Source organism: Boleophthalmus pectinirostris, unplaced genomic scaffold (genome assembly GCF_026225935.1).
Source record: "Boleophthalmus pectinirostris isolate CB_2022bp ecotype Guang Dong unplaced genomic scaffold, ASM2622593v1 HiC_scaffold_13, whole genome shotgun sequence".
Lineage (NCBI taxonomy): Eukaryota > Metazoa > Chordata > Actinopteri > Gobiiformes > Gobiidae > Boleophthalmus > Boleophthalmus pectinirostris.
Window position 1 is genome coordinate 30,736,878 of NW_026571036.1, and position 23,509 is coordinate 30,760,386.

Sequence of the window (23,509 nt, forward strand, 5' to 3'; positions counted from 1 at the left end):
CTATCCCTCGCTTTCGTTCTCTCGCAGTAGAAAAGCTCTTTTGCTGCATTTCAAATCAAACAGTCCCACACGAGTGATATTTCCAGCATATTAAACTTGTCCAAACCAGACGACACACAAAACTGAAGCGGATGCCGACGGACGAGGGCCGGAATCCAACATTGAAGCGCACGGAGCTCGACGAACGCCAGAGGACAGCGAGGAGGGTGGGAGGGGCAGTCTGCCGTCTTTTTGGCAGGATTCCCGCGGTTTTGGCCCTCGGGGTGGACTCACAAACCCAGCACAATGCAACCGCCAAAGCCAAGTGTTCTCAGACGACTGTGCTCAAGATTCTTTCCTTTTTCTTTTTTTTAAATGTTTTTTTCCTGACTTGGTGTAATTCTAGCTCGCTCCCATCCATCATGTTTAGGGGCTTTGGGCGCCTGCCATAAGCCCTGTACTGGCTCACATTTAGACAATATTACGGTGGCAACTTGAATTTATAACCTTCTGTCTCACTGTTTAATTGTCCAAAAAAGGCGTTTGGAAATGTTCACTTTACCGATATTTAGCAGTTTCTTCAGATATTACATATAGTTAAAGGCTCATATTACACTATTTTCTGATCTCTGTTATAAAGTTGTTTCCTCATAAAAAAATATAGCAGGAGCTGTGTTTTATTTGATTCATAGATGTTTAACACATAAATCCAGCATTTATAGGTTTGGGTTCTTCTCTCAAACAGAAAACACAACAACTACTACTGCCACTGCTACTACTACTACTACTACTACTATTAATGGTAACTACTACTAGATTAACTATTACAGTTACTTCAGGAAGTGTGTAGAATCCCTCCGTCGTCCAGGTAGAATCCATGGCAAAGGAGAAATTCAATTTGTCAACTGGACAAATGTTTATTTTGGTTGAAAACTTGTCTCAGTTCATCCAAGCTGCTTCTTCAGTTCAGGTCTGACGCTGGTGGACACTTCCTTATATCTGTCTGCAGGGAGGAGCTAACTACACTGAAACTACTCTGAAACTAACAGATTGACTTGTTTACAGTTTCTGTTTATTAGCTAGGCCTGTTGAGTGTGGGGTCATATTAGTATCATCATACAGGGTGATAATGGTGTTTTCAGTGCTTTCACACCTCTGGGCCTGACCTGACTATTCTTATTCTTTGTTTTAGGTTTGAGGATGAAGTCGTAGATGGAGGCAGATGATGTCTGATACCTCCATTTCTGTTCAAGAATGGACTGTCTTTCCAAACAAGAATAGCCTCTTAAAATAGACAAATGTCCAGTTGACAAATTGAATTTCTCCTTTGCCATGGATTCTACCTGGACGACGGAGGGATTCTACACACTTCCTGAAGTAACTGTAATAGTTAATCTAGTAGTAGTTACCATTAATAGTAGTAGTAGTAGTAGTAGTAGCAGTGGCAGTAGTAGTTGTTGTGTTTTCTGTTTGAGAGAAGAACCCAAACCTATAAATGCTGGATTTATGTGTTAAACATCTATGAATCAAATAAAACACAGCTCCTGCTATATTTTTTTTCTCCTTTGATATTACAATTACTATTGCTACTACTACAAGTACTGCTACTACTACTACTACTACTACTACTACTACTACTACTACAGTAACTACTACTAATGCTACTATTACCACTACCACCAATGCTACTACAACTACTACTGCTATGTACTACTACTTTCCCTTCTGCTGCAACCTGTATTTTCCAGAGTAAGATTACTGCGTCAGCCTGTATAACCTATTTGACTTTAATCAGTACAGAGTTCGATTTTCACACGTAAACATAATTCCTCCTCTAACTCTGCTTCACAACAACAGCTCAAACTGGTGTAATACTTTGCCTACTTCTACTACAACTACTGCTACAACTGCTACTACTACAACAACAACTCCTACTATGCCTACTACTACAACTACTACGACTACTACTACTACAAGAACAATAACTTCTAATACTACAGCTGCTACTACTAATACTACTACTGCAACTACTACTACCACGACTGCTACTACAACAACTACTACTATACTACTACTACCCCCACTACTACTACCACTACTACTACTACTACTACTAATACTACTACTAATACTACTACTACCACAACTGCTACTACAACAACTACTACTATACTACTACTACTACTACTACTACTAATACTACTACTACCACGACTGCTACTACAATAACTACTACTATTACTACTACTACCCCCACTACTACTATTACTACTACTACTACTACTACTGCTGCTGCTACTGCTACAACAAAAACTACTACAGCTACTACTACTACTGCTGCTACTACTGCAGTTACTACTACGAGTGCTACTACTTCAAAAACTACTACAATTACTACTACTATTGCTGCAACTACTACTCGTATAATTGCTACTATTACAACAACTACTACTATTACTACTACTATCTACTGCTACTACTACTACTACTACTACTACTACTACTACTGCTGCTGCTGCTGCTGCTGTTACGACCACTACTACTACTATTACTACTATTATTACTACTACTGTTACTGCTACTGTTCATTTTGCTGCTCCTACTGATCCAGTATTTATATAATGTTACACATATCTGAATAGTCCTGTACTTTAGCATTTTTCCAAAGTAAGATGACTTTGTGAGCCTCTATAGAGTTTGATTTTTGCAGGTAAATGTATAATTCCTCCACTAACAGCTCAGGCCTCACAGACGTCCTCCTGAAGCTCTTAAACATCTCACAGACAAAGGACGCGCATATGTTTTCCTCCTCTTGCATCACCATCTGACAAATTCACACATAAACCCAATCCGTGAAGGCTTCCGCGCGGATAAACGCCGAATGATGCAAAAAATAAATAAAATAAACGGCTAAACATTTGCTATGGCACCAACATCAGATATATTATGCATTTTGTCGTATTTATGTAAAGAAACAGTTGGGGTAAACACGCTGAGATGGTGACTGTGACTTCCTTAACCAGGATTACTCTGCTCTCGGGATAATAGGAAGTTGACGTGTTAGCGCTATCATCCGGCGGCGCGTAAAGCTGTTTTTAATGCAGCTAAAAGCGATGTCGCGTTTTATGGCGAGGATCTTTTTTGCTACAAGTCACGGAGAGCGGCGTCGAAATGTAAAATTACAGAAGGGACGTGTTTTAAGAGCGCGGTGAGAGGTTGTCCGGGGCAACGCGAGCAAATCCTGTCGACATCAACTATGCGCCGGGAAAAAGACCGAGAAGAAAACGCTTTACTGCACTGCACAAACGGTGAGCTAGAGAGAATATTTTTTATCTTAGTAGCTTTTAACAAGATTTCTTATGTTATGTTATACAAGTATTGTTAAGATGTGTTTAGTTTACAAGATATTTTTAAGTCCGTAAGTGTTTCTCAAGTCATCATTGTTTCTCAAAGACGTGTCCCTCAAGTGGGTCGCAAAAGATTTATTTATTTTTTGGTTCGCCTTGTCACGATCTGCATGTAGATCTGCAATATACAGTTCTACCGATACACCAGATATACATGTTGCACTCTCCTCCTGCACCCGGACTAATGCGCGCTACAAAAACACAAACAGGTCCACCTATCTCACTAGAAATGTTGAAATGTTAAGACATGTTTTGTATAATTTCTAATCTTTCTGTAATTATTTTATTGACTGTTTTGATCCAATATTGCTGGTTCAATTGAATGTTTAAAAGAAAAAGAAATGAGCTACATTTAAAGTCCAAATAGGCGACTTATGGTTCCCTTTATTACTGGTTCAATTATTTTTCGTTGTTTCAAACTTGAGTAATACTAATTGTTCAGAGAGACAGGATCACTCAGTCAACAATAAAATATCCTCAGTAATATTCAATAATGGTCAAATCCAGCTTTATTTTTTGATTTACGAATAACGTCTATTGACTTGGGTCACAAAGGTTTGTGATTTTAAAATATGGGGCCCCAGAAAAAAAGTTTCCACAGTAAGGGTGGAATGTTGAGGAGTTACCGTGGCAACACAAGGCACTCAATAGCAAACACTGGCCATGTTTACATTGTTTTTTTTTAATTATTATTATTTTTTTTTATTCTGAATATATTGTTCTGAATTAAATAGGAATAAAAATATTCTCCTTCGAGTTTACATGAAAATAATAATTCCAAATTGAAGTTTACATGGAAAACACATTAAATAGTCTTTATTTAAATCCACTCAATGTCTGGAGGTCGGGAAGGGTTCTGATTGGACAGAGACAGGAACATATTTAAGTCTACCAGAAGAAAACACACACTTCAGCTGCTATCAGCTTTTTGTCATCTTGATTTTCCATATGCAATGGACACAAACATGATCCAAACTTTTTTTCGCAGTTGTTTCGATGATGATGACGTAGCAGCTGGAGAATTCTCTCATCACACTTTACGTCTGTCGGCTGAGGAGGAGAAGGGAAGAGTGTTGGAGAAGGAGGAAGAAGACAAATTGAATCAATGGCTGCTCTACCTCAGCCCACTCCCGCATCCTGCTCACAAATCCAAAGAGACGTGGATGAAAGTCCGAAGCCAGGACTGATTGAGCCGGATCGTCCGGATTGCGTCCAGTAGGCAACCCAACGAGCATGCACTGAACAAATGGAATTATTTTTAAGAAGAATACACGTTTACATGATTGAGGAATACATTTATTCGGCTTTAAAATCAGATTGAACCACCCACTTACTTGAGTAATCATTTTCAGTAGGACTTAATTTGTATTCGAAATTAAAGCTCTCATATAAATGTGGCAACTGTCAAAAACTTTTTAAGATTGTCTGCAAATGCAAGAAAAAATACAAAAGGAATTCAAACATCACAGTTTCAGGAACCTGTGATCCATGCAAGCGTTCATTTTTTGTGTTAATTGTGTTCAAATAAAGCTTAGATTAAAGTCTAACAAGCCTCACATAGAGCAGTGCTTACAGTTAGAGTCACACCCCAAGGGAATGTTGATGACTTCAGCTGCAAAGTCTCAGTTTCTTGGCTAGTGTGACTTTTTGCAGTGTAAGTGTTGGGAGCAGGTAGCAGATGTTGAGTTTGTCACTGCAGCAGATTGCATAGTAAAGTAAAGTACAATAAAGTAAGTAAAGTCTTCTCTGCTGCCTGACACCTGCCAGCCCTCGTCCTGGAGCTGTGGGTCCACAATCACTTCTGTGTCTCCTCCAGCTCAAGGAAGAACTGCTGCAGCAGCCTCATGTGTATCACAGTGATCTCCATGACGACGGGGCATGCCATCTCAGCACAAACTCTTTCTCTTTCTCATTCTGAAATTCACTACATTGACTACAGAAACGCTCATAAAGGGTTACGTAGATACAGGGTTTTTTGTGAACTCATTTGAACACGCAGGTGACGTACTTGAGATTTGCAGGTAAATAGTTTTAAAGGTGCACTATGTAACTTTTCTGGTGAAGAGTCAGCTACCCGCTTGTCTCCGTGAAGATGACATTGCTTCCCCAAGAATATATATACTGGTAGTACTGTGTTAAACTTTTCTATTTTCCGGGATGAGCAGGTGACGCCACCAGACCAAGTATATCAAGACTCTGAGCAAGAAAAGCACATGCAATTGTAAAAACGCACAACAAATATGTTTAATGCCATACTGTGGAACATTCCAGGCTGCTTAAGTGGTTTTAATACTAGAAACAGTACAAAAGTAATAGAAGTAGCAGGAGAAATAGTTTTAGCAAATAGGCAGAGTAGTAGTTGTACCAGTGCTTATGTTGTAATAATGGTCATGATAGTAGTAGAACTAGTTGTAGTAGCAATAGTAGTAGTTGTAGTAGTAGAACGAGTTGGAGTAGTAAATAGGTAGAGTAGTAGTAGTACTAGTAGTAGTAGTAGTAGTAGTAGTAGTAATAGTAGTAGTAGTACCAGTTCTTAAGTACTCATGTTCTAATAATGGCCATGGTAGTAGTAGTAGTAGTAGTAGTAGTAGTAGAAGTAGTTAGCATTAGTAGTAGTAGTAGTAGTAGTAGTAGTAGTAGTAGTATTAGTAGTAGTAGTAGTTGTTGTTGTTGTTGTTGTTGTAGGAGGAGTTGGAGGAGGAAGAGAAATAGTTATAGTAAATAGGTAGAGTAGTAGTAGTAGTAGTAGTAGTAGTAGTAGTAGTAGTTGTTGTTATTGTAGTAGTAGTAGGAGGAGGAGGAGAAATATTTACAGTAAATAGTAAATACTATTAATAGTAGTAGCTCTAGAAGTACTACTAGTAGTAGTAGTAGTAGTAGCTGTTGTTGTTGTTGTAGTAGGAGGAGGAGGAGTTGGAGCAGGAGAAATATTTATAGTAAATAGGTAGAGAGTAGTAGTAGTAGTAGTAGTAGTAGTAGTAGTAGTAGTAGTAGTAGTAGTAGTAGCAGTAGTAGCAGTGTCAGCAGCAGCAGTAGCAATAGCAGTAGTAGTAGTAGGAGAAATAGTTATAGTAAACAGGTAGAGTAGTAGTAGTAGTGCTTATCTTAACAATAACGACCATGGTAGTAATAGTAGTAACAGTAGTAGTAGTAGTAGTAGTAGTAGTAGCAGTAGAAGTAGTAGTAGTAGTAGTAGCAGTAGTAGTAGTAGTAGTAGTAGTAGCAGCAGCAGCAGCACAGGCAGAAGAAATAGTAATAACTATAGAAAATATATGTATGTATCAGAGTTATTTACTTGTAGTAGAAGTAGTTTCCAGATTCTATTGGAAAGGGCAAAGTAATATATTTTCGCTCTTAATAACTTTGGCATTATATTTGAAGAGAGTAATAAGCGAAGCTGCGTTTGTTGGTAAAGTCTTACAGAAAAGGCCGTTTGAGGAAATTTAAAACGGCGATTGACTCTGCGGGGAGTAAAGTGCTCGCTGTGCATCTTAATAGAACTGCTGCTTTATGGGTATTCAAATACAGTCGGCATTAACATGATAAATATAGGTGTACGCGCAGGGAGGGATCTGTTTAGTAAATGAAAAGGAGGTATTTTTGCACACACGGCAGAAAAACGTAAATAAATCACATCTTAAGACTTGAATAATGACATAAAAAAGTCCCTGAGTATGTGAGGGAACTGTGTAATCAACGTAGTGTCTGTTTCTGCTTTGGCAAAAAAAAAAAAGAACTTCTCATTTAAGGAGCTATCTATGGACATTTAAAGATGATACAGGCCTTTTCGACCTTCCAGAAGAAATACTTGAGGGGGAATAAACCATTTTATCACGACCCAAAACAACACAGTAGAGTAAGATCGAGGCTTTTACTGTTATGTTCACCTGACGCCCGCTGGAATCTACTGTCATGCTGCAGGACACAGAGGAGGGACACTTTTGGCTCTTTTGTTCCTCAAACTGCCCTGACACAGAAGATCTACTGACCTTCCTGACCTGTCCTCCCGTTAAACTGTACCAACACCTTTCACTGAGACACAAAAGTGACTGAGAAGTGTAAATATTGCTGCAGCAAAACTTCCTTCAGGGTCAATAAAGTAACTCTCTTCTCATAATTTTCAGCAATGTTTGAGAGTAATTCTGAGGTCCATGTTCTCTCAGAGGTTATAACTCAGATTTGGAATGACGTAATCTCTTAAATATCAGATGTGTGTTCCAGTTGTCAAGTCAGAAACACAATGTATATGACAGTAAAGACTCAATCAAGTAACCAAAACCAACAAAGCGCTCAAATCAGACAAAATGAAGATCCAGTTAAGTTCATTTAGTGACTTGGACATGTGTTACTACATTAACAGTTAATAAAGCCTCATTTCAGAGTGAATTTCAATACCTCTGTGTACACTGCTGTTCAAAAGTTTTAGAACACCCTAATTTTTCCAGTTATTTATTGCAATTCAAGTCGTGCAAGTCCAATGAAGAGCTTGAAATGGAACAAAGGTAAAAACTGAACACCAGAGGTTAAAAAGGATAAAAAGATACAAAACACAAGTCCAAGCTCTGCCAAAACTTAAAAAAAAAGAACTAGATGGTGAGTTTAAAAACATGGAGTGTCCAGCAGCACAGTGTCCAGACTTAAACCCCATGGAGCTGGTTTGGGATGAACTGGACAGAAAAGTAAAAGCCAAGCAAACTACAAGTGCCACACATTTATGGGAACTTCTGCAACAGACTTGAGAAGAACTTTCTGAAGATGATTTGATTTGATTTCTGAATATGATTTGATTTGATTTCTGAAGAATATTTGATTTGATTTCTGAAGAATATTTGATTTCTAGTGAGATATGAAATTTAGAATATGTTTTGGTCAACAATAAACAGTGAAAAAGTGGAAAATGTGTGGTGGTCTAAAACTTTTGACCGGTACTGTAGATTAGTGTCTCTAACCTTTTTCGCGCCACGGACCGGTTTTGTATTTGACAATATTTCGCGGACGTGGTTTAGTCCTGGTTTAGACCTGGCTTAGACTTGGTTTAGACCTGGTTTAGACCTGGTTTAGACCTGGTTTAGACCTGGTTTAGACCTGGTTTAGACCTGGTTTAGACCTGGTTTAGACCTGGTTTAGTCCTGGTTTAGACCTGGGTTAGACCTGGTTTAGACTTGGTTTAGACCTGGTTTAATCCTGTTTTAGTCCTGTTTTAGACCTGGTTTAGACTTGGTCTAGACATGTTTTAGTCCTAGTTTAGTCCTGGTTTAGACCTGGTTTAGACCTGGTTTAGTCCTGTTTTAGTCCTGGTTTAGACCTGGTTTAGTCCTGGTTTAGATCTAGTTTAGACCTGGTTTAGTCCTGGATTAGACCTGGTTTAGTTCTGGTTTAGATCTAGTTTAGACCTGGTTTAGTCCTGGATTAGACCTGGTTTAGTCCTGGTTTAGACCTGGTTTAGTTCTGGTTTAGACCTGGTTTAGTCCCGTTTTAGTCCTGGTTTAGACCTGGTTTAGACCTGGCTTAGACCTGGTTTAGATCTGGTTTAGACCTGGTTTAGTCCTGGTTTAGATCTAGTTTAGACCTGGTTTAGTCCTGGATTAGACCTGGTTTAGTTCTGGTTTAGTCCTGGTTTAGTCCTGGTTTAGACCTGGTTTAGACTTGGTTTAGGCTTTAGTTCTGGTTTAGTTCTGGTTTAGTCCTGGTTTAGACCTGGTTTAGTTCTGGATTAGACCTGGTTTAGTTCTGGTTTAGTCCTGGTTTTAGTTCTGGTTGGTCCTAGTTTAGTCCTGGTTTAGTCCTGGTTTAGACCTGGTTTAGTCCTGGTTTAGACCTGGCTTAGACTCGGTTTAGACTTTGTTTAGTTTTGGTTTAGTTCTGGTTTAGTCCTGGTTTAGACTTGGTTTAGACTTTGTTTAGTTCTGGTTTAGTTCTGGTTTAGTCCTGGTTTAGACCTGGTTTAGACTCGGTTTAGACTTTGTTTAGTTCTGGTTTAGTCCTAGTTTAGTCCTGGTTTAGTCCTGGTTTAGACCTGGTTTAGTTCTGGTTTAGTCCTGGTTTAGTTCTGGATTAGACCTGGTTTAGTTCTGGTTTAGTCCTAGTTTAGTCCTGGTTTAGTCCTGGTTTAGACCTGGTTTAGTCCTGGTTTAGACCTGGCTTAGACTCGGTTTAGACTTTGTTTAGTTCTGGTTTAGTCCTGGTTTAGTCCTGGTTTAAACTTGGTTTAGACTTTGTTTAGTTCTGGTTTAGTTCTGGTTTAGTCCCTGGTTTAGACTTGGTTTAGACTTTGGTTTAGTTCTGGTTTAGTTTTAGTCCTGTTTAGACTTTTTTTAGTTCTGGTTTAGTTCTGTTTAGTCCTGGTTTAGACCTGGTTTAGACTTGGTTTAGACTTTGTTTAGTTCTGGTTTAGTCCTAGTTTAGTCCTGGTTTAGACTTTGTTTAGTTCTGGTTTAGACCTGGTTTAGACTTTGTTTAGTTCTGGTTTAGTCCTGGTTGTAGTTCTGGTTTAGAGGGACGTTCTGTGTGGAGTATGAGATGGGGGGATGGTCCATACGACATACTGGAGGGGGGGGGGGGAGGGCTGGGGGGGGGTTCGCGCTTTCGGGGCCTGGTACCAAACAACCCACGGCCCGGTACTGGTTTGGGGACCTCTGATGTAGATGTTAATAAAATTCACATAACATTAGCATATCATTAACATATCACCACATTTACAGAGGCTCAACGTATACGCACTGTACGTTCTTCTGACTCCTATGAACTTTATATTGAAAAACCGTCACCCCTCTCTCTGTAACTGCTGCTGTGAACCTCATCATTTTGGTCTTAAAATGTTCGTATTAACCCGCTCTACATGATCCTGGCGTTTTGATTTTGCCATTTTGTCTGTAAATAAATCCCTGTTCCTAATATGGAAGTCGGCTCCAAATTCCGCCTTTATAACTGCTCCCGTGAGCGTTTGACTGGAGCTGAACGCTATGGGTGGCGTCACACTCCTTTAATCCGTCACTTCTTTATACAGTCTGTGCTACTATTTGAACTGTCAGGGTTTTAATTTTCACCACACGCAGGGAGCAGCCACGTAGGATTTCCGAACTCGGCTCTGAAATGTTCTCAGAGAAGAAATTCCAGTTGCCATGTACAAGTCGGACAATCAGAAAACTCTGAAACTTGGAAAATACAATCTCAGAGGAAGACTGGAATGTACTATGTGTTTTTTTTTTTCTTTTTCTTTTTCATTTTTTCATCTATCTAAGCAGGACCTCACTGTATCAAAACGCACTACAGAAATCACATCTACAAAAATCAGACTCCTTCCTCTCTCAGTTTCCCTTTTTCACTTTCTTTCTCTCCCGCTCTCCTCCCTGTGCTCATTAGCGCTCCCTTTCTTCCTCTTCTATCAGTTCCCTTGCTCTCTCTCCACCTCCAATCCCTCATCCCTCTCTTTTTTTATATTACAAACTTTCTCTTTCTGCACACATCATCCTCTCTGTCTCTCTCCATCCAATAGCTTTCTCTTCCAACCTTTCTCTCTCTCTACCCTCTTTTTATGTCCCAAACCGTGCTGTTCTTTCCTCTCTTCCCTCCTCTCTCTCTCCTGCCACTCTTCCACTCCATTCATCTTCACTCTCTTTCACCCGATAGCTGCCCATCCCTCTTTCTCCATGTTCCCAACCTCACCCTCTTCCCCTCTCATCCTCTCTTTACGTAACAAACCGTCTTTCAATCTCCCTCTCTCTCGTTCTCTCTTTTCCTAACAATCTCCCTCCCTCCACTTCTCTCACTCTCTAAGCTGCAGTAAACCTGAATTATTCACCATTGCAGCAGTGAGGCAGATCCCTCCACACCAGAAACAGAAGCTGGTGTGAGAAAAGACTTTCGCAAATGCCTCTGTGGTTCTGTGGTTCCTCTGTGGTTCCTCTGTGGTGGTTCCTCTGTGGTTCCTCTGTGGTTCCTCTGTGGTTCATCTGTGGTTCCTCTGTGGTTCCTCTGTGGTTCCTCTGTGGTTTCTCTGTGGTTCATCTGTGGTTCCTTTGTGGTTCCTCTGTGGTTCCTCTGTGGTTCCTCTGTGGTTCATCTGTGGTTCCTCTGTGGTTCCTCTGTGGTTCCTCTGTGGTTCCTCTGTGGTTCTTCTGTGGTGCCTCTGTCGTTGCTCTGTGGTGCCTCTATGGTTCTTGTGTGGTTAGAATAGTGCTACTTTGAGTTCCAGCCAGTTCCTATCACAGCCCAGTCCTGAGAATTCTACCCCAGGAGGCAGACCCCCCCAGGAGGACAATGGGCTTGGAGACTAGATGTCCATGATGTTTGGAGCTGGTGGAGGATCTACTACAAAAAACCTTTAATGCAAAATGAAAACAAACTCAACTAAATGATAGAAATCTGTCAACTGTAATTGTCCTGTTTGGCATTGTGGTGTCTGTTTTCAAACTATAAGCCAGTATTTTTCTAGTTGTAGTTTTGAGTGTGCTGTCTGTGCAAATTCATTATTTTAAACCAGGTAATGCAGTTTTCTCAACAATAAAATATAAAAAATATCCTGTTCAACTAATTAAATATGTTTATGTGTAGTCATTAGAACATTTATTTTCAATTATTACAAAAAAAATGTAGAGTGAGAGACAGAAAGAGAGACAGACAGAGAGGCAGAGAGAGAGAGACAGAGAAAAAGACAGACTGATAGACAAAGAGATACATAGAGACAGAGAGAGAGGGAGACAGAGAGAGACAGACAGAGAGACAGAGAGAGAGCTAGAGATAGACAGACAGACAGAGATGGAGAAACAGACAGACAGAGAGAGAGAGAGAGACAGAGAGACAGAGAAAGAGACAGACAGACAGAGAGAGAGAGACAGACAGACAGAGACATAGAGAGAGAGACAGACAGACACAGAGAGACATAGAGAGAGAGAGAGACAGAGACAGACAGACAGAGACATAGAGAGAGAGAGACAGACAGACAGACAGAGACATAGAGAGAGAGACAGACAGACACAGACAGAGACATAGAGAGAGAGAGAGACAGAGAGAAAGACAGACACAGAGAGACATAGAGAGAGAGAGAGAGACAGACAGACAGAGACATAGAGAGAGAGAGACAGACAAACAGACACAGAGAGACAGAGACATAGAGAGAGAGAGACAGACAGACAGACAGAGACAGAGAGACATAGAGAGAGAGACAGACAGACAGACAGAGACATAGAGAGAGAGAGAGAGACAGACAGACAGAGACATAGACAGAGAGACAGACAGACACAGAGAGACATAGAGAGAGAGAGACAGACAGACAGAGACATAGAGAGAGAGACAGACAGACAGACAGACACAGAGAGACATAGACATAGAGAGAGAGACAGACAGACAGAGACATGGAGAGAGAGAGAGACAGACTACAGAGACATAGAGTGAGAGAGAGAGAGACAGACAAACAGACACAGAGAGACATAGTGAGAGACACAGACAGACAGAGACATAGAGAGAGACATAGAGACAGATATAGCGGCAGGCAGAGCAACAGAGAGACAGACAGACAGAGCGACAGATAGACAGATAGAGATACAAGCTGCATAAACATAAACATAAACATAACCAGTGACTCTTCCACCTGCAGGGACCAAACAGCCAAAGTTGTGCTGATCCACAAACCCATATGGTTATTCTTCAGTTGATACTTGTTCAAAAGAGAAGCTGTTTACTACGCAGGTCACGTCCTTCAGAGAAAAATCCACAAACATGTTTTTGAAGGCGATGACTCAAACCAAAGTGAAGCACAGCTGAACGCTCGTGTCATCTTTAAAGCAAAACTGATGCTTGAGTCATGGCTCATTTGAAGGCATCAGAGGAAACATGCTACAGCCGGCTCTGAGCCAGCTCTGAGCGACTCCACGCAGCCCGACTCCAGCCAGAAGGTCAACTGTAACCAATGTGTAGTCCCAGCCACGCCTCATTTGGACAAAGACGAGGTTATACAAGAGGGCGAGTACAAGAATACACCAGCAGGAGGAGTATAAAGGTCAATATTTGTACTACAGTAAAAGTGAAACATCCCGAAAATACTTCCTACTACGATAAAAATAAGAACGTATTAGATGAAAATGCTGCTTTTGGAGTCGTTGACATGCCTCATTTGGACAAAAAGGATGTTATGTTATACTTCCTACTACGATAAAAATAAGAAAGTATTAGATAAAAATGCTGCTTTTGGAGTCACTGCCACGCCTCCTTTGGACAATCGAGGAGGTTATACATGACGGCGAGTACAAAAACACACCAGTGGGGGGGTACAGGGGTCAATATTTATACTACAGTAAAAGTACTAAGTCAAGGAAATGTAACATCAAGAAAAAGTGAAAGTAAAGTGAGTAAAAATAAGAAAGTATTAGATAAAAATGTTACTTTTGGAGTTGCTGCCATGCCTCATTTGGACGATCGAGGAGGTTATACAAGAAGGCGAGTACAAAAACACACCAGTAGGAGGCGTATAAAGGTCAATATTTGTACTACAGTAAAAGTGAAACATCTCAAAAATACTTAATACTACTATAAAAATCACAAAGTATTAGATACAAATTTTGCTTTTGGAGTCGCTGCCACGCCTCATTTGGACAAAGAGGAGGTTATACAAGAGGGCGAGTACAAAAGCACACCAGCAGGAGGTGTACAGAGGTCAATATTTGTACTACAGTAAAAGTACTTAGTCAAAAAAAATTTAACATCTAGGAAAAATAAAAGTAAAGTGAGTAAAAATACAGACGTATTAAATAAAAATGTTGCTTTTGGAGTCGCGGCCACGCCTCATTAGGACAACAAGGAAGTTATACTAGAAGGCGAGTACAAAAACACACCAGCAGGGGGAGTACAGAGGTCAATATTTGTACTACAGTAAAAGTAAAACATCTTAAAAATACTTACTACTATGATAAAAATAAGAATGTATTAAATGAAAATGTTGCTTTTGGAGTTGCTGCCATGAGGTTATACAAGAGGTTGAATACAAAAACACACCAGCATGGGGCGTACAGAGGTCAATATTTGTACTTAGTCAAGAATAATTAACATCCCAAAATACTTGAAAATATTTTGGTATACATTTTAGTTTTAAAGGTGCACTAAATATGTTATTGCTTGATCTGGAATGTTCCACAGCATGCCTTTAACATATATTGTATGCATTCAATTTCAGATTTTTTTATTGCTCAAAAATACTTTGTGCTGTCACTGGCCTCTCTTAGAGTAAGTACCACCCAAAATACTTCAGAGAAAGTGAGACAGTATTTGATCACAATGTTACTTGGGTCTTGTTTTAGTGTTAAAGCTGCACTATGTAACATTTCTGAGTGTCCACTAAAGTGTTTTGAGCTTTGGAGACATGGACAGAGTAATAATAAAGTGTTACTCAAGCATGTGAATGAAACAAAACAACTCCAGGTCTGTTTTTGAGGAGGTAACAACATTCTAACATGACTTAAAGCTCACAAGAGTCTGTTTTATGTTATATAAGACCTTAGTTGAATAGATACAACAATGTTCAGATTACAATCTCTTGAGCAGGTCAAAATGAAGTGCTGATAACACAAAGCTGAGCCAAATATTCCATAATTTACCACATCTGCCATCGTCATTCACTTTTGACTAAATAAAAGATGATTTTCCTTCCAGGGGTGTTAGAAAATTCCTCTTAAAATATCAAACTGAATCGTATCCACTGGTTGATACTTTGATGAATTATATGAAAAGTATTTGTCAGTAAACTAGTCTAAACGTTAAATTTGTCATATCTTATTCTGGATCTTATTAAAGGTGCTATATTACACAATTTTGACTTTTGTGAGTTTTAAGCCATTTTAGAATGTTGGTACCTTCTCCAAAACAGACCTGGAGTTGTGTTTTGCTTCATTCATATATTTGAGAAATCCTGGATTGTTAGTCAGTCTACATCTCCAAAGTTCTAAATGCTCTGTTCCACCTCGGTGTCGGTGGCAAGGTGGGGCATTTGAGGGCCGTGCCCCCCCTAGCGGCCACTGGTGCCACAGGTACCGGAAGTACCTAGCCATGCTAGGCTAATCTGGGATCATGCGCCATTGAGCTCTGCCCATTGACTTGAATGGGCGGCCATTTTGGAACCTGGGGGCTTGAGTGTGATTGGACAACTGTTCTGTCACGTCACGTCATGTCAACCTGCTGCGTCAACTCGTAGCAGCTTCACGATTAGTGGCAGCTGCTACTTTAGCCTAAACCTCCACACAGGAAATGGTGAGAACAGAGCCAAAGAGCGAAAACACTGAGAGACCTGCCGCCGGGACCCGGGGCTGTCGCTACCGCTGCCGGAGCACATCAGGAGAAGTGTGTGGACGGTGTACCCTCGTGTACCACGCCCACTACAGCCCTGGTGCTGCCCGATGCGTGGCTTTGTCTTGCCTGATTGTTTCTTTCAGTGATGTTTTTCAGGGGTGTTTTTGATGAGGCTGTTGTTTAATGTTTACAACCAGTGACAGGCCTTATTATTATTATTATTTTTTTTTATAAACCTCAGCCTTTTATTATTGTCTTGTGTGCGTATCGTCTACCACACAACCTCAACACCTATTGCAGCTAATAATAATAATGATATTAATAATAATGATAATAATAACAGCACATAATTAGCCTAATACTGTTTAAGAACAACGTGTTTGAAGCATTTCTGCTTTGTATGACTCCACCGCGTTAAAATATTTCGCAAATGGCAGTGCCCCCCCTGCTGGTGACCCACGCCCCTCCAGTACATGTGCTCTGACGCCGACTCTGTTCCACCTTGTGATGTCATGAAGCAGTAGATTTCAAGTAGAAGTCTGAGCGGGACAGAATTTTCAGTCCCGATTCCACCCGCACCCAAAAAGAATTGTAATTTTCATTCCCGCTCCCGTCTGTATCTGCGATATGTTGTCCCGCCCGCAAATCCCGCAAGACAGGAACTTTCGTTTTCTTAAGCTCTATCAAACATGGAGAAGCGGAAATGAATTGTCTAAAATGTATGCAAGAGTAGACCACATCCGCAAATTTGGGTTGCTTAAAATGTTTTTATTAATGCCAAATAAAATATTCAGCACAAATGATGTATGATAAGCATGCATTTGTCATTTGTTTATGTTACTTTATATTCATCTTCAGTTTGTGGGACTATAGCAAGAGGCTCGCGGGAGAGTTTAGTGAAGGTGTATGGAAAAACACTGTGAAGCACTTCCTGTATTACCACATGACATCACAATTTGGAACAGGAATTTCTGTTTGAGAGAAGAAAAGGGTGACCAGATGACAGTATTTACTCGGGATAGTCCCAGCTTTGAGCCCTGGGTCCCCTGTCCCAGCAGATTTATACAGAAGCAGAGATTTGTCCCAGTTTTATACAAGAAATGTCCCAGGAGTCCCTATTTTTGACCAACGTGTTCCCTGCCAACAGTAAAGAGCGTCATACATTGCCATTTGTTTAGGTAAAATACAGAAAAGCTGTTTAAAAATCACCAAAACATAAAGAAAATGTGTGTATACTCATTCACAGGTTAGTTATGAATGGGGCAAGTGCAGAACAGTTTTCCTTAATTATGCACTCGTTTCATAATTGATTATTACCAACCACCACAAACCAGGGCGTCCCAGTTTTTGACTTAGAAAATCTGGTCACCCTAGAGAAAAACTCAGTCTAAATATGCAGGGTTTTTGTGTTAAAAATGTGAATGAATCAAAATACAACTCCAGATATGTTTTAAACGTTATAATATAGATCAGAAAAATAGAGTAATATGGGCCCTTTAATGTTGATTTTACTGATCATAAAGCACCGCCGTCCAAAAGCGCTAAACTAGCATTCCTCAATTGTAGCGCATTAGCGACAGTTAGCGCTAGCTCATTGGTAACAGTTAGCGTTAGCAGCTGTGTCTTTAATTCTTCCACCTGTGCAGCCACATGTGTGAGCATTAGCCTAAACCAAACTCCTCTCACTAGAACAGCTTTTAGATCTCCTATCCACATGTGCTCTGTGCTTAAGGAAACCCACGGCTCACTGTAAACAACACAATATCTACAAAACTGTTCTTCAAGGCCCTCGACATGATTTTTTTTCCTTATGTATTTGAGCAAAATCTGTCTTGCCCCAGTACATATATCATATTTTGGGACTATAAGTCACACTTTTTTCCCATGGTTTGGGTGAGACTTATACTCTGTCGACTTACATATTAAAACTTTCACACTGACAGCTGCGAGAGGCTCTAGGCTTGTGTGCCAGTGTGCTCCTACTCCTATTACTCCTGTACCACTGTCACTTCACTCTACTGCGCATGTCTCCTGCAGAAAGAGCCTCTATCCTGTCTGTATCATGTCAATTGATCGAACCAACTGAGAAGACTAAACACAAATGCCCCCAAAAACAAAATCATATTTTGCAGATTACAAGCAGCAAGTAGCGCAAAATGCAGCCAAAAACGGTAATCAAGCAGCAGAAAGAAACTTGTGACAACTAGGACAGTATGCACTATGCAACTTTCCTGGAAGTGACTGGATGGATCAACAAAGCCTGGACTTAAGTGACAACTGAAACCATCCTGTCAGAAGTGACACAGAGGATGAAGAATTCAATGGATTTAGTGATTTGGAGTGAGATGGAGAGTTTGTTGAACTTGCTCTGTTCTGTTGTTTATACTATAGTTATGTGAAGAACTGTTCATATGTGATGTTAACAGTCTGTGGTTCTCTCTTCTGTTGTTATTACTAGAACTTGCCTTTCAGCATGAAATGTCGGTTGTTGATATCTGATTTTATAAAATAAATTTCCCCCAAAAAGTGCAATTTATAGTCCAGTGCAACTTATATATGCTTTTTTCTTCTTCATTATGCATTTTTGGGCTGGTGCGACTGGTACTCCAGAGCCACTTATAGTCCGGAAAATACAGTATATATGGTATAAGCAGCTGTTGTGGTCAAAATAAGTCTGCTACACTCTGTCTGCATCTAACAATTACTGTGTTTTATTGGATGATAATCAGGATGTGCGTGTTAGCATGTAGTTGTTGTGAGTGTTAGTGTGAGTTGTGAAAAAGCGCTTATAAACTCATCTTGGCTGATGCTCAGAAGTAAAAATCAGGTAGGTACAGTATCTTTAATTTGACACATATAATTCTCTGTGATATATTCCTGTTTTTTGAGAACCAAATACATTTTAGACACAATATTTTTTTGGTTAACCCCCTGCTTGTGCAAAGTTATAATACATCTATTTTACTCATCAAAACAGTGAATATGTTAAGTGTATTGCATAAACAAGTTTCCTAAAAACACTAAATATGCAACAAAAGTGTGGTGCGGTCACAAAAAATTTGCTAAAAGAACCAAAAAAATACTCATTGCCGATATATCAAAACATGTAACACCAAATTTAGTATCACAATATATTTTTGCACACCCCTGACGCTATATTGTTCTATACCGATGAATCATTTCAAAGTAAAGGAATACTGCATACTGAATACTGAATACTTATGACTGCAGTATCACCATATTGTGTTGTTATAGTCTTGTCAGTCATGTATCCTGTATGGGTCTACATTTTAAAGGACTGTGATTCCCAGCCGTACTCACCGCTATAGGTGACGATGCGGATGGTGGAGTCTCCCTCTCCGAAGCGCGTGATCGGGGTGAGGCGCACTTCATACGACTCAGGTTTGATCAGCTCCGTCAGGTTGTGCGTCATGAGCTCGCCTTTGTTTATGGGGCCGTCCACTGGGATCTCCTGCTCCCACCAGCGCTGGAGCCCCATCTGAAACAAGAAGGTGAAGGAGGGGGTGTTACAGACTATAGTGCTTGTCTCAAAGGAAATGTTATTGCTTTGTCTAGAATGTTCCAAAGTATAGATTAAACCTATCTATCACGAGGGAGACAAGCATGTTACAGCACTATGCTACATTTACTTACTACATACATACAGATCTGTGGAGAGACGCCCTATTCACAGAAGGAATTATTGTGTTTTTGAACAATAGAAACACATGTAATGAATAAATACTACATGGATGTGTTTAATGTCACACCATGGAATATTTCAGGGAAAGTAATAAAAAAAAAAAAAAGAAGAAGTAGCGGACCTCCACCAGAAAAGTTGAGCAGTGCACCTTTAAGTAAAAGTAAGGAAATACAAAAGTAAAAGTATCACATGAAAAATTCTACTTAAGTAAAAGTATTACAGTAAAAAGGTATTTAAAAAAGTAAAAGTATTTCACACAGATTTTGAGATCTTCTGTAATAAAGCTTCTTTTGTGTTGAATTTTGTTCAACACAAACAACTGAATTGATTTTTTTCCACGCTGCTTTTATTTTTGTTTGCTCTAAGTATGAATGTGTTAAAATAAATAAACCCCTCAGCCTTTTCAGCAGGTCTCACACAATAATAAACTAGAAAAGCACTCAGAGAGCGCAGACCTCCGCCAAGCACTACCCCCATTTTTTATATAAATTGCGATAAAATCAGTCTTCTGGATCAGATCCGGATCAGCCTTTGGAATATGAAAGAGGATCCCATTGTCCATCCCTGAGTCAAATTTCATGGGGTTTGGTCAATAATTAACCGAGATATTGAGAAACCAAATTTTTGGCCCCATTTACCACAATGTTAACTAAAATTTCAAAGTGATCCAGAATCCAGGATTTCTTCTGGATCACCCAAAATCCAAATGAATCAGTTCTTCCTTTTCACATTTCCAACAAATCCTGAAAATTTCATCAAAATCAAATTTCCAACTTTTTGAGTAACATGTTAAACAACAAAAAACAAACAAAACAAACAAACAAACAAACAAACAAACAGACAAACGCCGGCAAAAACATAACCTCCTTGGCGGAGGTAAAAATACTTTTACTTGTCAGTCCAATTACAAAATGTAATGAAGTAGAAAGTACAGATACCTACTCTCAAATATAGTCAAGTAAAAGTAAAAAGTATACTCTTTAAAATGTACAAATACCTAAAATATATACTTAAGTACAGTACTTTACTTCTTTTACTTCGTTATGTTCCACCACTAGTAGTGATTTGATTTGATTTGTTTTTATTTTGAGTTTGTGCCAAGAGAGAAACAATAATTATACACATACTTCATATACAGTACATTATAAACAACAGAAAAGCACATTGAAAAAGAGGGGGAAGGAGAAAAAAACAACAACTTATATTAACCTACCTGTGTTCATAACATAGTTTCAAAAATTCTAAAATGATGTGGTTGCTGTACATTGATAACAAAATTTTATAAACATTTACAGATAACAAAATAAATTACATACTATGCCTACTAAATATAATTTTATAGTGATACTTTTATAATGTCAAAGAAATACAGCAACAGTCAGTAAGCTGCTACTATTATGACTAATATGTTTACTCCAGGAGGAAACAGAGGAGACTGAGCATTTTCTGTTGTTGGGTCTAAATTATAGAATGAGTTTCCTATTTCACATTAGACAAACTGACTCATTTTGGCTTTAAATCACTTCTTAAAACACATTTATTTTCTTTTACTGTTCAATAATTGTTACATGAATATATTTTCACTGCATTCCACATGTTTTATCCGCGTGTACAGCTTTTTGTTTTGTTAGTTTGCTTTGTTGTTTTTGATCGTGCTTAGTGATTTTTGGATTTGAGGTCAGACTGACCTGCAACATCAGAGAGAAGGGCAAAAAACAAGAGTGTATTGTAAAGGCAGAACTTTATGACTAAATGAGACCACTGTGTACTGAGGCTGGAGCTACTAATAAACTATTTTTATCTCTTGTCAACCCACAAGTAAGTGCCGAACGTAGCGATCTGATTGGCTGTTGACTCATTGGCTAGTTCTGTTTGAAAAAAATCTGATGTGCACGTGCTCCAAACATAATCTTGTAATTTTGTCCTTTGCATTTGACCCAATCCTCAACTGGTATTGGTACAACCTTGAGACCTGGGGCAGGATTTTGACCAGAAGTACCTTTTCATGGGTTTCATATTCTTGCTATGATGCCATTTTGAGGATGTTTGGCCAATTTAAAGATATAATATTTAGTTTTGAATTGTCACTTTGTTAATATGGCAACAGTCATCATTGTCATGTCAGTGTCATCATTCTGAAATCCAAGAAATCCAGCCCATCTTGTAAGTTTTAGGCCCCGTCCACACTAGTATGTATTCGAGTTGTTTTAGTTGTGGATGCAGTGTTCGTCCACACTAATCTGATGGAAAATGGCTCCAGAGATGGAACGATCTGGTGCTGCCAGCTCCCACGTATTTATCTGAGTATGGATCTGATCCGGTGTGAGATAGTATTTTGACCCCCATAGTATATTGACCCCGGTGTCAACATACCACGCCCCTTACTTTGTTCTTTAGTAGTTACTTATATGATCATTATTTCTCATGTAATTTTCTTTTATTATATATTAATACATATTCATGATCTTTTAAAGTATTTTAAGGACAGTTTTTATGGATCACGACTTGGTATTTTGTGTAAATGTAACGTATGTAGGTGAGCCACTTGAAAGTATCTGACTATAATAAACATATTGGGGGTCAGATTACTATAGCCATAGGATTTTTACCTCCTTTATATATAACTGATCATTGTCAATATTCAACTAACATTACTTCTTACGTCACATCATCATAACTATAATAAACATACTGGAGGGTTGAATATGTCAATATGTTTTAATTTGCAGATATAGTATTAATATTCAAAGTTTTTCTATAGAATTCAAGTTCTTTATTAATAAAATATAGATTTTTATAGGTATTGTACCATAATAGGATTCTGACCCCGGGGTCACCTCACCACAGGGTCAAAATTCTATACTACACCAGCACTGTGTGGACGCCTGAAAAAGCTCATACACTGATGTAGTCTATACGCCACAAAATAATTCACCGCCAAAATGCCAAGAGGCTAGAATATATGTCTATTCATATATACGGTCTATGTTTATGACCTGCAGACGTATAATCTCTGAAAAGTTTAACATGAACCACCTCCAGCGCGAATAGAAGCACAGAACAGACTCACCATCAGCAGGACACCCCTCTGTCACAGAAAGAACACTCATATTCCACTGAGTCGTGTCCTTTAGTGCGACAGAAGCTGCATCAGCGCACTATAGTGAGCTGTTTTTTTTGAGCTCTGAGTTTATGCAAATGAGCCATGTGGTTTTAAGTTTTGTTTCTGTAAAACATAAATAAATATGCACAACGTTGTGTGGATAGGGAAGGTTGAGGACACAGAAATTACGTGTCTGGAAGCAGAACATTTTCGATACAGTGATACAGTGATTCATTTCAGTGAAAACATAGTCTTAGATTCATGTGTGAACTGAACTACTTGAAGAAAAAGCCTCACTTGGTCTGTGAATCAAACCTGGGACCTTCTTGCTGTGATGCGCGCTTGCTGGATAAGATAAATCAATACTTTCAAAGCCTTTTCCCCTTTCATCCGCTCAATGGTACATTTGACTACAACATGAGTAATAATAATTTAATGAAGCCATCCTTTTTCTTGTTGGCACTGGCACTATTTGCGCAAATCACTTCAAACATCCCCAATAAACAAGTCTATAAAGAAGATGGTACGCCTATGATCAAAGCCCAACACACACTGACATGAGAAAGCGAAGACTAAATCAGCTCCTCTTTATCACGGCTATAGGATACTCCTCTAATCGCCCAATTAACCCCATCCATAGGAGCTCCATGACCTGCATACACTACTTTCCTCTCCAAGATGGTGGAAGGACGGTTCTCATTAGCAGCATTCAAAGCCTGTGTGTATCTGAACTCAAGCAAATTATAAACAAACTGCGGAGATCTGCCTTTAAAACTGCAAGTGCATGAGGAAGCCAGGATTGCAATGTTAATGTGTTTTTTTGTTTGTTTGTTTGTTTGTTTGATAAAATGTGCATCACTGGATATGTGTACATTGATACTTTGCAACTGACATCACACTGGGGGCTTCTATATGTTCTTCTATTTGTTTTACTCTATGGAAAAATGTAAAATACGAAATTGATTTAAACAATGCATTTTCAGGAGTCTGTGATCAGTAGAAATCCTGTTTACGAGGGTGAGTAAAGGCCGCCACACACTA

At 39.2% G+C, this 23,509-nt stretch overlaps 1 protein-coding gene across 1 annotated transcript in view; it reads right to left on the minus strand.

Annotated features, from left to right (window-relative positions):
• The window catches only part of LOC110168285 (MAM domain-containing glycosylphosphatidylinositol anchor protein 2), a 488,675-nt gene that overhangs the window by 99,370 nt on the left and 365,796 nt on the right, over nucleotides 1–23,509 (minus strand). The window contains 1 exon segment of the mRNA XM_055149295.1: nucleotides 18,984–19,161. Within this exon segment, the coding sequence (XP_055005270.1) occupies nucleotides 18,984–19,161 (178 nt within the window).